Genomic DNA, 14,498 nt, shown 5'->3' with positions numbered 1-14,498 from the left:
TTTTGTTTCTTTTTGTTTTTCCCCCCCCCCCCCCCCCCGTTTTTTCTCCTGGTACTTTTGAGACCACTTTTAATTCAATCTTTTTCTGGAAGCTGATTTTGAGTCACCTTTTTTTCTCGTGCATGTTTCTTTGGTTTTCTGTGTCCCGTCCACACCCAATTGAAAACCATTCTGTTTCTCCAGATTTTGTGTTAACAGTAGCCTCTTGTCCAAAATATGGGTTGTGCATCAAAACAATCAGATACTGTGGCACACCCATGTCTTTTAAAACCATCCACAGTTTTTCATGATCCATACAGTCAAAAACTGTATCATCCTTGAAATACAAGCTGATTTCCTTCTGAAATTATCTTGTATGCTTCAGTACCCAATGTAAATTTGCAATATGATCTCTAGTGCCTTTTCAGAATTTACCTTGAAAATCTGGCATTTCTCATTCTGTGTATGGTAACAGCCTTTGTTGTAAGATTTTGAGTATCACTATACTTGTATGAGAAATTAGTGTGATTGTCCAATAGTCGCTGCAGTCTTTAACATATCCTTTTTTGGAATTGTAAAGTAGATTGTTTCCAGTATGCAGGCCATTGTTTTACTTTCCATATTTGTTAGTAGATTCTTGTTAGGATTTTGATGGACTTTGTTTCTGTGGCTTGGAATAGCTCTATTGATATCCCCATCCACTCCTCATGATTTGTTTCTCCCAGTTGCTTTGAATGCAGCTTTCACTTCACTCTCTAAAATGGCAGGTCCTTCTTCATATGATTTTTTTTGAAGGTATCTGTAATCCTTTCCTCTCTTCCATATAGTTCTTCAGTGTATTGTTCCCATCTTTTCTTTTTGTCCTGTTGAATTACTGTATTTCCATGTTGATCTTTCAGCATGCCTAACAGTGCTTTAAATTTCCCTTTGATTTCCTGGATCTTGTGTAACAGCTCTCTTCTTCTTCCTTTTATGTTGTGTTCTTCCATCTCTTTATGCCGGTTATTATAATAGTTCTCCATGAGCCAGTTGCTGGAATGCTGCATTTAGGCTTCTGATTCTATTTCTGCCACCCTTTAGTTTTGCTTCTCATCGATCTTTAGCAGTTTTAAAAGTTTCATCCATTAAGGCTTTTCCTTTCCTCTGGCTACAGGAATAGTCTTACTGCATTCTTCCTTGATAATATCTCTGGTTTCAGCCTATCATTCTTCCAGTTCACGTTGATTTGAGCTATGCAATGCAAATCTATTCTTTAAGTTGTCTTTAAACTCTTCAGGAATGTTGTTCAGATTGAATTTGGGCAAGATGAATGTTCTGGTGTTTTTCTTGAGCTTTATTCTAATGTTTAATGTTAACACTTCATGATCTATACCACGATCAGCTGCTGGTCTTCTTTTAGCAGAGAGAACAGAGCTTCTTCATCTTTTGCTTCCGATTATGTAATCTATTTGATTTCTGTATTGGCCATTCAGTGACATCCACATATACAACCATCAGTTCAGTTGCTTGAAACATGTTTGCAATGAACAACTTGTTGTCCTTACAGAGTTTTATTAATTGTTCTCCTGCTCCATTTCATGCTCCTAGCCCAAATGTTCCAACGATATTTGATTCTGCTTTGTTTCCCACATTCCAGTCACCTAAGATCATCAGCACATTTTATGTGTTGTGTGATCATTTCTTCCTGGACACTTCCATGAAAACTTTCAATTTCTTCCTCTTCAGCATCTGTAGTTGGGGTGTAAACTTATGTTGATAGGCTTTCTGTGATTGACATTATTCAGTCAGACCTTGCATTATAGCCCCTAATTGCTTGTGCTACATCTTGCCTATTAGAGGAATTCAGTTTCTTCAGTGTTTGCCATTTTCTGAGTAAAATGTTATTTTCTGACTGAAAATGTCCTAATTCACTCACTCCCAGGACTGCAATGTTCCATTTCTCATGTAATGATTTTGAATTTACCTTGATTCATACTTCTCATGTTCCATGTTCCTATATGTGTATCAAACAACTTCAGACTTTCCTTTTGTGTCTGTTCCCATCAACAATGGAACATCCTTTAGGCAGCTGTGTAATTAAGAATAGCACTATTCATATTTATCCTCTACTCTTCCCTGGTAGCTAATCTAACCAAGGGGTCCTGTCTTCCAGCACTAGATCTTTTTCTTTTTCTTTTTTTTTGAGTTGTCTCATCATAAGGTTTTCAAAGTATGAGATGACCAGAGGTGGTTTACCATTGTCTTCTTATGTGCAGTACTAAGCAAGGCTAGCTGAAGTGTCACTACCATTGTTTATGATGAATCTCGGCCAATGTCACCTTGCACTGCTGCTGCTCAGTACTCTTGTAGAAAATGTAGAATTATAGAGTTGGAAGGGGCCATAAAGGCCATCTAGTCCAATCCCCTGCTAAATGTAGGATTAGCCTAAAGCATCCCTGACAAGTGTTCATCCAGCTGCTGCTTGAAGACTGCCAGTAAAGGGAAGCTCACCGCCTCCCTAGGCAGCTGACTCCACTGCTGAACTACCCTTATGTAATAAATACTGTAAACCCCACTGATTATCATCTTAAGGCATAACAAGCCTTCTCCCCAATTAACAGTTATCAGTAGTGTTAAAAAAAACTGTGTTCACTCCCCCTGCCATGTGAACCTATTAACAATAAAAGCTGTACTCACTGACAATAATACACAATCTGCCCCAAAACCATAAACACTTCAAATAAAACCAAATTCTTAGATTTACTTATTCTGAGCAATTAATCCTCCCTAAAAATTTGGAGTATTGTTTTTCAAAAGGAGAGTGTAACAGACTGCAAATGAGTATTAGATGGTAGTAAAAGAGTTCAAAGAATGTAGTAAATAATAAGAGGTATTTGAATGAAACCCCCACTTTTTGGCCTCTGGAATCTCATTATTCCGGCATCTATTTATACCTCAGATTCCTAACATTACTCACATACTTCCAAGCCATTCTCTGTAACCATAATTCTTGAAATAAAAAGCCAAACCTTGAAGGTACCATTTAGTATTTCTGCTATAAGCCTGGTGGAGAGGAGGGGATGGACCTTAGCAGGGTGTAATGCCATAAAGTCCACCTTCCAAAGCAGCCATGTTTCTCCAGGGGAACTGATCTCTTTAGCCTGGAGATCAGTTGAAATTCTAGGAGATCTCCAGGTACCACCTGGAGGTTCAGGTTGGCATCCCTATCTACAAGGAATCCTGCGATTTCTCTTTAGATGCAGTTCCACTACAGATATAACTTTATTTTCCCTGCATATAGCATTGTGAAATAACTGGCAGTAATAAACGACAGTAGGTTATAAGAAGATACGAAGTTGCCTTATGTTGAGTCAGTCCATTTAGCTAACAGGGACATTTCCCAGGTCTCATGGAGAAAGACTTCAGAATGTCTCCCCCTACAGCAACAATCTGAGATCCTTTAACTACAGGAGGGGGGGCAGTCTGTTGCTTCTGGGAACTACTAACCTTTTTTCAAGAGCTACCAGTCACTGGATTGCAGCTCAGTGGGTGTAGCCAGCCACAAAATAGCAGCTGATACAAAAATTACAGTGTTTCAGAGCAACTCTGCCATGCTAAGGTGGGGAAAACTCTCCTCTGCTGTTTTCCCAAAGTTAACATACCACCATCCTGAAAGGGAACTGTCCTTGCAGGGGACAGATATACAATGTTTTCCCTGAGAGAGGGAGACAGCGGGGGGGGGGGGGGGGACAGACAGACAAACAGTAGGTTTAGAGGGAAGAAAAAGTAATTACAGCAGCACAGGTGGAAAGGCAGAGAGCTATTAACTGCTTGGAAAGTTACTGGTCACTCCTAAATAACTTCCTGCCCTACCCCTGCTCTGAAGAAGTCAGGGGTTGAATGTAGCACCTTCTACATGAAAAGCACGATGGACCCACAGCCCCGCTCCCCTGTGTGTCTACAAAATCACCATGGGTAATAATTGTCACTTCCTCAGAAACTTCATACCAAAGATGGTAAATCTATCTAGTACTGCTCATACAGCTATCACCTTAAGCAGAAATCAGAACCAAAGAAAATATTTTAAAAGACCTTAGTATTATTTCTCTTATATTTGATTACTGCACTTATGAATATTGCCACTGAGAGGGTGACACGATCATTGGTATCCGATACTAGCCATGACACCAAGATGGTAAATCATTAAAACTTTGCTTCTTCTTGCAGGAAAACTGAGAGACATCTCCCCCACTGGTTTTGTTCCAACAAGTTACCCAGGCTCAGAAAACGATGTGACTTATGCTGAGATTGGTAAAGTCCAAGAGATTTACTCTTCAATATGTCTATGTACAGAGAAATGACTGCAGAAAATTAGTAATATCTGGGGAATATTTCTGAATAGCAAAAGAGAGAAGTAGAGAAATCAGCAGTTCTTGCCTTATAAACTGATGGAGCTGCAAGGTGTCCAGGGGCCCTACAGCTTTTGTGCCTTCATGCAGCGTCAGGGGAGGAGGGAAATCACTGGAACATTATACAGAAGTTCTATCAGGAAATTAGGTAGGTGTAAAGCACACCTTGCTCAGTCATGTCAAAAGCATTGTTATGAAACATTACAGAAAGCCAGAAGGAAACATTTTGTCTTAGACACAGGGAAGAGATGATATTTGGAGAAGTGGAATATACATACATCAGATACATCGTTCCCACTACAAGCTAAGTGAAAAGGCAATGAGTTACACCCAGTGTGGCGATCTGGTCAGTGTAAGGACACACAGATTGTGATTGTCAGCTACTGTGGCAGCCTAATATGCCCTCCCTCTTGGTCAGATGGAAGAGGTGACCCCCTGAAAGATTTGGCAGGGCCTTACGGACTACAACAAGAGGGAGCTGAGAAAGTCATGCCCCATTGCACATGAGTGCTTACTGCACTGGATCCAGCTCAATGTATAGAACACTAGCACTCTTTTCTTGGTATAATTACAGTCAAGTAGAGATTCTACAGGGTTTACAATGAAAACATACAGAAACTTTTAGCAGTCTAACCTGGTTCCGTAGACATCAGTGATTGCATCAGGACACTCAGCAGTTAATTTGGCCATGGCAAGGGACTTATGCAGAATGTAAATCTCCTACTAAGCATCCTGCCAGTTGTAATCAAAGCCAGTGCTAGAAAACTGGCTAAGAAGATGGGCTAAAAAACAGGCTAAACAGAAAATAACAGAAAGAAAAAAACAAAAAAGGCCCAAGATCTTTACGCTATGCAGCTCAAGAACTGTAGTGGCCAGAGTTTTATTTAGATCTATAGCCCAACCCAGTCCAAAGACTTAGGGTGCCTACCTTACAAGGCACAGCTATAGGAACACAGAGTATTTGGAAATGCAACAAAACCGTAGGAAAAGGGGGCAGAATTTCATTGTTTCAAGGTCAACCAACCTTTCTATTATCCAGGCAGCATATGGGCAAAGAACTACCAGCCTGAGAACTAAGCAACTGGGAATGATTAATAGTGTGGCAAAGAGTTTTCTAAGCACAAATGAAAGAAACAGATACATCTCTCCTCCTAGTCCTTTCTGTATTCTATCAGAAGCAAATGTAATTTAAAAGTTTCATTGCGCACATGAAATCAGTTCAGACACATAATTTCCCATCTTCCATATCCTTATTTGGAGCTCTAGAACATGATGATTGGATAGAACCCTAGAGAACATAAGATACCATTGCTGATCAGTCAAATGGAAAGAATAAAGTTCTGGGAACTCTGGCTATTGTTCATTTATTGTACAACCCAGGCATGGATGTTTTCGTTGGTCAAAAGACCCCTTTTCTCTTTCCATTTTTATTTCTTACTTGCATTCTATTCAGCACATGAAGAAGTCCAAGAAGAATATGTCAACTTGGAATTTAGTAACGAAAAAGAAAAAGTGAGAAAAGGTAATGTCTATGTGTTCTGTAACTGAAACAAAACCAGAACATAATGTGCATGATGCTTTTAGGAGGGCAACTCTACTCAAACCAACTTTCAGTGAGTGACAACCTCCATAGGATGAGGCCGGGATATTTTTTTATTTAGCATTGCATCCTTTTTATTGTGGCTCCTACTACAAAGTGGTAGCTCAGTAGCTCATAGTAGTCCATCAGTAGCAGTAGAGCCAGTCAAAAGCTGATGGGGAACTGCGGCCCTGTTGGACCCTATGCTAATATTTTGGTGCATTTGTCAATAGATTAGCTAAGTGGAGGAGAAACAGTAATGAATTCACACACAAAAATAGACCTTTCAGGATCTTTCAGGTTTAAAAAAATCCTTGTAAGAGTAGTACAAGATTTTGTAGTTCATTTTAAGGTAACAAAAATTCTTTAGTTAACATTAGAGAATATTCAAGCATACAAAAGTTACAAACTTTATACACAGGGAGTTCCACACAACTACTACTGCTGTGAAAGGAGAGTGAACATTTGCCAGTACTGCTGGACTGTACCTTAAGTATTTGCAAGGGCTTTGCTCAAAAGAGTTAAAGAGACTACAGCAACAAAAAGGAAATATTACTACGATCCTTCCCTGTGCAGTTCTAAAGTCAGTTTCTTGGGAGTGAGCTCCATTGAATAGATGTCAGTAGGATTCTGAGCAGGCCTTTTAGGGATTGCTGTTTCAATTACAGCCCTGACCTGTATAGCCCAGGCAACCCTGATATTGTCAGATCTCAGAAGCTAAGCAGGGTTGACTCTACTTGGATGGGAGACCTCCTTGGAATACCAGAGGCGGGAGGCAGGGGCAGGCTTTATTCAGCCACCTCTCTGAACATCCTCCAGGCCCCCAGTAGAGATCAGTCACTAGAGGTCGCCATGACTTCCAGGAGCATACACAGTCTCCAGAGGTCACCATGACTTCCAGGTGCACACACACATATTAAAAATACAGAAAATTTATCTAATGAATCATAGTCACTCTAGGCTGGATCCTACGCAGTGCCAAGGAAAGGTAGTGGTAGAAGCAAATCATTCCTGACTTCCCCTTCCCCTAGCTACTGCATGTGAGTACCAAAAAAAAAGGGATGCCCAAAATTGAGAGACCTCTGTGGATAAAAAGCCATGCAACATGGACAGCTAATCCAAGGAGGAAGAAGCAAATGAAATCACCCCTGTTGCCTGTTGTGTGAGAGGAATGTTTCTTGCTTGGAAGGACACAGGATCCAACTACTATAGGCAGTATTTCCCAAACTGCACAAAAATTATTTATATGACAGTTCATTCATATGACTTGCAATAGCTGTTTAAAATTTCATTTACATTTGTAATGTGTTTCTATGTATTTTATGTTATGCATAATGTTTACTTCTGATTATTCTAGTGAGCCTCAGAGATGCCACTACAGTAGCCTATTCAGAAGTCATCATAAGATAAAAAGGTAATATTCCTTGCTCAGGATTTACATCCAATTGTGTGTGTATGTGAGTGGGGTATATTTCTTCTCTATACCTCTGACCTACAGGTCTTGTGCATAGTATTGATCTATCCTAGCTAAGAATAAAAAGAAGAATTCAAGCCAGAGTGGACAGGCTATACTATGTTAGAGAAGGTGTCTTGTCACAAGCTGCCTGAACTCTCAGGGCCTGAAGGAATTCAGCTTTAAAAAGTGTATTTGCTGGCCTAAGAGCCATCAAAATTTTAGTAAATTAAATGTCTGGGGGAGGCTCATTTCTCTGGGGCATAATCCATTTCTCCCTAGCCTCCTTATACCATGGACATTCAAATTACAAAAATGCTCCACAGTTTCTATGATCCCTAAGCCACAACCGCAATATCTAGCTGAAAATGGTATACCTAATATATGGTCTTCAGGGATTGCAGATGGTAGCACATTCAATCTTGTGAGCATAATTTCTCATCTGTATCTTGAAACTGTAAGACTAAACAAGTATTTGGAATTGTAAAGGGCGGTGGGATTCCCATGTGGAGAGAAGAGTAGATACGCCCAGCAGATTGTTACCAGCTCCTCCCCACATGATGCAACGTTTCACATATGGCCTGAAGGCATTTTAAAGGGCACACGCTGATGTTGATGTGAATGGCATTTGTGTGTTAAAACTTTGGACTGTCTAACGACAGCTTTAAGGCGGCCCCTTCTTCAAATTACAGTGATTCCACTGATCACAGCTCATCCATTACGGTTTTCCAGTTTGTATGGCAGAACAGGGCAACACTGTTGCATAACCTTGTGCTAATCCTTTCCATCTGAAAAGGTGACTCATTTAAAATAACTGCAGTACCTCCCAAGGCAGAAACTCAAACTGGGTATCAGTAGAACTTACTCAGATATGTTTGTACGACATTTGGTTGAACTCAAAGTTGTGGCTTACCAGTCCAACGGCTTTGTCTCAGCTGTCCTTCTACCTCACTTTGAATAAAAGAGCTCCCCGTGCTGAACACAGCAGGGTACTGAAGTCATGATTTCTGGCTTTCGTTCGGTGGCTTGGGACAATTTTACTAAAATGCATCCAGACAGGAAGATACAAAATTATTTTTATTATAACTCACACATTTTTAGCTGCTGAAATGTACTTGGTTAAGAAGTCCTTTAATCTAGATATATGCATCATTTCTTTCATTGTGGTGTCCCTGCTTCTCAGCTGGACCACACCACTCTCTAGTGTAGCATCACTGACCAGGATTGTGAAGAGGACACTCATTTCATCATACCTGTAAACAAGGAACAAGAGCAGCATGGAGTTACTCTGCTTTGGCATATTCCAGAGTAACACTACTATTCAGTATTCATATGAGATAGTGCAATACTGGTATAGACATTAACTTCCTATTGGGGAAGATGAATTTGATTTGGTATTGGGATGGTTCCCAAGATTAACAGTGTTGCCATATAGTGAATTCAAGCGTAGCTTTGCTCAAAAGATCAACTGCTCTACTGGAATAAATGAAGGTCTTCAAGAAGTGAAATTGCTACTTACCTCAAAGGCAGTCAAATGAGTGGCAAACTACAACAGCACCTTTCTTGCTCAGCTGTTGCGTACCACCTTGGTCTTCTCCCACGAGCCACCATAGGGATAGCATGATCCACTAAGGTGAGAGAGACGGAAAGCATGGCACAGCCACCATGTTGCTAATACACCTGCTCTTTCTCCAGCTTATCTCATGATTCATCAGTGAAAGACACTGATTCTGTCATGGATCTTTCAGCTTTTGCCTCTCTCTCCCCACTGTCTTTTCTGACCCCGGGAAACTTTATTCCCAGGGAGGGAGGAGGGAAAAGCCAGGAAGATCGGTGATCCTTGCAGTGGAGCCAGTCCATAAATTGCAACACATGCCTATACCATTTAGTGGAGGACCATGGCAGCCAGAAAGAAATTTGGGGCAGCAGCATGGAGGTGGGAAAGAGGAATATGAGCACCCATCGCAAAATAATTTGAAATGCTACATCAAGTTAACATGGGCTGTTACAGAAACCAATCCTGGCATCTTCAAAAAGCATATAAGACAATGAATTAAGCATACTGTTTTTAAATGCTGCTTTAATTAACTATTTATTATTATGTTTGTGTATTGCTGTGATCCGCCCTGAACCCGTTTGCGGGGAGGGCGGACTATACATTTGAAAAATAAATAAATAAATATTACAAGGAGCAGAGTAGATACAATTTGACAAATTACTGCCATTGATTATTTGGATAATCATATGATTAATTTGGACTTGGTTATATTTTCCAGCACACAATAGTCCCCAACGCTCAAGTTCTAAAGGCAACAACACATTTATTTTTTCTTACTTTGTATACAGCTGTTCCAGTGATGACTGCATCGTTTCAAGATATCCAGGCCAAACAGAAATCCCATTTTCTAAGAGTTCACTGAACAATCCTTGACACACCTTTGGGAAAGGAAAAATATTGTTACTTGAAGCACTGTGAAGGACAGTAAATTTCCTTTCATAATATAGGCCAGAATGTTTGTGCACTATAAATTTGAGACACATGATGAAATTAGAGAACAAAAGGAGTTCCCTAAAATTAAAATTTCAGCTTTGTTTATTCCCCCTAGGTATCTCACAACATTTTGTCAGTTGGCAAATACACTTATAGACCAATCCTATACAGAATTACTCCAGTCTAAGCCTATAAGTTTCAATGGGCTCAGAATAGAGTAACTCTTAATAAGACAGCACTGTAAATTAGGACCCTTATCTTATTCATTCTTTTAACACTCACCAAGGTCTGGAGGGTTTCAATAGCAGAAACCTCTCCTCCTAGCCCCTTTCTTGGGTGATAAAAACTGGAGGTAGGGGGGCACTGTTTGGGTCTTTCCCAGATGTTGCATCTGTGCCATTCTGATGCCAGTCACCATTTGCAGATGAGTGGAGAGAGCATACTTGGGGGGGGGGGGGTGAGGCCATGATTCAGTGGTAGAGCATCTGCAATGGCTCTAGGCTCAGTCCACAACATCTCAAGTTTAAAGGATGAGGCCCTGACCTGGATAGCCCAGGCAAGCCGATCTCGTCAGATCTCAGAAGCTAAGCAGGGTCAACTCTGGCAAGTACTTGGATGGGAGACCTCCTTGGAATACCAGAGGAGGGAGGTGGAGGCAGGCTTCATCCAGCCATCTCTCTGAATATCTTCCAGGTCCCCAGTAGGGGTCAGTCACCAGAGGTCACCATGACTTCCAGGTGCACGTACACACATGCGTGTGTGCACACATGCACATATGGAAAATGCAAAACAAACAAACAAAAAGTTTAAAGGATCAGGTAGCAGATGAAATAAAACATCTCTAGCTGTACTTTGTGCGGTGCTGCTCCCTGTCAAAGTAAACAGTACTGACCTGGACAGATCAATGGTCTGGCTCAGTAGAAGGTAGCTTGATACGTTCATGTGTCAATTAAGTCTACAACTACTACAGCAATTTTAGAGACTGAGACCAGGATACATAAGGCAGCTTCATATGTAACTTATGTGTACTTGGTCCTTCTTTGGCTCCAACCAGCTTCACAGTCAGCTGGCATCATAAGGAGTGTCCAAGTCAAACCCGTCAAGTGTTGTGCTGATGCAACTAGAGGTGGGACACACACACACACACACACACACACACACAAGTCTCTCTCTGCCCACAATACCAGGCACACAAGCAAACCTCCGGATAGGAGGATGGGTGGGTTTTGTTTTGTTTTTAATTCCCTGCATAGTAGCTTGATGCAACTTCCAGAATTAATGTGCACAAGGAAACCTCTTGCTGCGTACAAGCTGCTCTTCTGTTTATTCTGTTTGTCTATTTATTCCATTGTATTTTAACTGTTGTAAATCGCCCTGAGCCTGCCCATGCGGGGAGGGCAGAATACAAATCGAAAATATAAACAAATAATAAATATAAATTCTGGGTCAGGATCTAATTTTTAAACATTATACCAGTCCCTTGATTATGAAACCCTTACTGGAAACACCCACAACACTGACTTCACACCCCATCCATCTTTACACAGGGAGACACAGAACACAGAGAAGTATCTGATCCAAAAGAATAGAAAAAATCTTTTTAACTCAAGTCAGACTGCTACATTAAGAGAGGAACGACAGCTCTATTTTCGAAGCTCACACACTGCTCACCTGCCTCAGTTCTGTGGTTGGGCCTCTTCCCATATCCAATGCAACTTTGATTGGTGTTAAACATGGGTGAAGCCTAAGCACCTGAAATACAACATTACAAAGAATTAGAAAGGCCATGCAAGTACACAATGCATTTTCTCTTTATCAGGCCTTCACGCACATTGAGGGGAATGTCACCTTTCTCTGGAAAGCCTTCTTTCTTGGTAATGCATTTTCAGTCAGATGCATACAGTCACAGAGATATGCTAGCACTCCATAGTCTAGATTGCCACTCACAGACAGGATATGAGGAACAACATTCTTCCTGCCATCTCGACCCTGCAGGAGAAACACCACAATGTGCATTCTGAAATCCATTTAATTTTTTAAAAGTTTGTGCATTGCATCATATGGTTTATGTTTAGAAATGGTCACGGCTCAGTGGTAAAGCATCTGCTGTGCATGCAGAAGGTCCCCGATTCAGTTCCCAGTATCTTCAAACCTCTGCCTGAGATCCACTGCCAGACAGAATAGACAATAAAGATCCTGACAGGCCAATGGTCTGATTCAGTATAAGGCAGTTTTCTGTGTTTGTCTGAAGAAATAGTCTTGATGTGTGGGCTCTGTTTCAGAGGAGAACAGAAGGCGAGATACACCGCAGTGTCTATAGAAGAGCTGCACTGTGCAAAAAAGCAAAGGAAGACCCTTCACATTTCATCTGTGGGGGAAATCTCCGTCTGGTATCCCATATCTCTACGCACTGGAGTTAACATTATCCCAAGTGGCTTGGCCGTCCTATGGGCAGAGGCATAATTTTGATTGGTGTCTAAACACACAAAAAGTAGCAAATAAAAAACCAAAACATAATCCTTGAATTTTCAACTAACATTTATATTGCCTCTATTGAAGAAACATCCTTGTTTATAGACCATTCCATTGCCTCGCAGGCAAAATGTGTGTTCTACTGGGGTCACTTGAATCCATGTGAAACAATGTAAAAAAATACATCTTACATGCAGCTGAGATGCTTTTCCAGGATACATTTGCAGCAGTTTAGTATCTCCTAAATTCCGCAATGTTTCTATCAGTTCTTCTCCCCAAGGAAAGCTGTAATAAATATTGCTTCCTCTTCTGCCTTCTTCACCATGATAGTCACTACTGCTGAAGTTGGATGGGCTCATTGCAAACTAGAGACGAGAAAGAGATCTATCAACATACCAGTTAAGTTTATATTACGTTTAATCACTATGTAATTGGCATAAATAGGTGTATTTCTGTGGGTAGCTAAAAAGTAATGGTCCTTCTGTTCCATCTGATGGAAAGGTGCACACTCATTCACTCCAGAAATCGAGTCAGAAAGAGATAAATCTATAAGATTTTTACTATGCTTAATTACAAATTCTTCTATGGTGTCATGGAACTCAATATAGGAACAATTGCTTTTCATTACACAAAATCAAAGCTGCTCCAACTTTAGGAACTACAAGCGGAAACCCACAAGGTCTTGCTGGCGATATCTTACTTCCCACACCCCCACTATTTCCTCTTTCCTGAAAGCCCCTTCTCTCATCCTAGGGTTACCAACTTGGAGATTTCTTGGAATCACAATGGATCTCTCAACTACAGAGATCGGTTCCCTTTAGGGTTGCCAGCTCCAAGTTGGGAAATTCCTGGAGATTTGTGGGTGGAGCCTTAGAAGGGTGAGGTTTGGGGAATAAAGTTATTTTAATGCTAGAGTTCACCCTCCAAAAGCAGCCATTTTCTCCAAGGGAACTGATCTCCATCCTCTGGAGACCAGTTGTAATTCCAGGTGATCTCCAGCCCTCACATGGAGGCTGGTAACCCTAGTTCCCCTGGAGGAAATGGCTGCTTTGGAGGGTGGAGTCTATGATATTATACCCTTCTGAGGTCCCTCCCCCTCCTCAAACCTCACCATCCTCAGGCTCCACCCCCCCCCCCAACCCCCCCCCCAAACCTCTAGGGATTTCCTAACCTTGAGTTGGCAAGCCTGTCTCCTTCCCACCCAACAGCCAACCTATATTTATCTGACCCTCTGTCTTAAGTCTCTTCCCCCCACCAGCCAGCAGCCTCTACCTAGGAAAACCATTGCCCAGCTACGTAGTACCAGCCACTGGGCCAGGCCCAGTTGCATTGTAGAGAACCCTCAAGGACTTGTGTGTGTGTGGGGGTACCTCACTTTCTCCTGTATCCCCCTACCCACACTGTTTCCTCTTTTCCACCTCCTAGCAACCCCCATACCCTTTCCTCTTTAACTGTCCCATTCTCTCCTCCTCAGCCACTCACCAACCTACCTTTTATTTGCCTCCCATTTTCAGCTATATTTATTTACTTCATTTAAGGGACCACAGTGGGGACCAAAGCAGTTTACATTATTCTCCTTCCCTCCTTTTTATCCACACAAGAACCCTGTGAGGTAGGTTAGGCTGAAAGTATGTGGCTGGTCCATAATCGCCCAGTGAGCTTGCACAGCAAGTTTCGAACCTTGGTCTCCCAGTCCCTACTTTGAAGTTCCCACTGCCCAGCTGTCTCTCTCTTCCTCATGTGTGCTGGTGGAGACCCTAAGACTGATGGTCCTGGGTGACTTTAACTTCCACGCTGAGGCCATGTTCTCAGGAGTAGCTCAGTCCAGCCATCTCTTTTCCCAAATACATTCTAAAACAAATTGAATATTCTAAATACCTTTCTCCACCACTGAAGGCGCTGACGCAACCAGTAATCAAGCCACTGTCCTGCAGTTCTGGCAGAGCTGTACCACACAAGGGAGGCCATTGTCCTTTCACCTGTTCTTTAAGCAACAGTAAAGTAGCACAAAATGCAAGAGATTATTCCTCTTTCCAAAATTGAATGAGCTTGTATTGACAAGGCCTTATGACCAGAGGTCATTTCGGGGGGGATCGCGGGGGATCGCAGTTCCCCCGGGTGAGGTACGGGGGGCGG

General features: G+C 41.6%; 2 protein-coding genes across 2 annotated transcripts in view; one reads left to right on the top strand and one right to left on the bottom strand.

Moving 5' to 3' along the window:
• MILR1 (mast cell immunoglobulin-like receptor 1) overlaps positions 1 to 10,212 on the top strand; it is a 15,512-nt gene extending 5,300 nt beyond the window's left edge. Inside the window, exons 5-8 of the mRNA XM_015423658.1 lie at positions 4,186 to 4,269; positions 5,821 to 5,889; positions 7,304 to 7,360; positions 9,746 to 10,212. Coding sequence (XP_015279144.1) covers positions 4,186 to 4,269; positions 5,821 to 5,889; positions 7,304 to 7,356 — 206 coding nt within the window. The 3' untranslated portion in view covers positions 7,357 to 7,360; positions 9,746 to 10,212. The remainder of the gene's footprint in view (positions 1 to 4,185; positions 4,270 to 5,820; positions 5,890 to 7,303; positions 7,361 to 9,745) is intronic.
• POLG2 (polymerase (DNA directed), gamma 2, accessory subunit) overlaps positions 8,487 to 14,498 on the bottom strand; it is a 9,032-nt gene continuing 3,020 nt past the window's right edge. The window contains exons 3-8 of the mRNA XM_015423659.1: positions 14,241 to 14,346; positions 12,554 to 12,727; positions 11,739 to 11,879; positions 11,562 to 11,642; positions 9,735 to 9,835; positions 8,487 to 8,652 (exon numbers count right to left, since the gene is read on the bottom strand). Of these exons, the coding sequence (XP_015279145.1) occupies positions 8,487 to 8,652; positions 9,735 to 9,835; positions 11,562 to 11,642; positions 11,739 to 11,879; positions 12,554 to 12,727; positions 14,241 to 14,346 (769 nt within the window). The remainder of the gene's footprint in view (positions 8,653 to 9,734; positions 9,836 to 11,561; positions 11,643 to 11,738; positions 11,880 to 12,553; positions 12,728 to 14,240; positions 14,347 to 14,498) is intronic.

The sequence above is a fragment of the Gekko japonicus genome, unplaced genomic scaffold (genome assembly GCF_001447785.1).
Source record: "Gekko japonicus isolate JY-2015 unplaced genomic scaffold, Gekko_japonicus_V1.1 scaffold33, whole genome shotgun sequence".
NCBI lineage: Eukaryota > Metazoa > Chordata > Lepidosauria > Squamata > Gekkonidae > Gekko > Gekko japonicus.
This window is presented reverse-complemented; position numbering and strand designations above follow the sequence as displayed.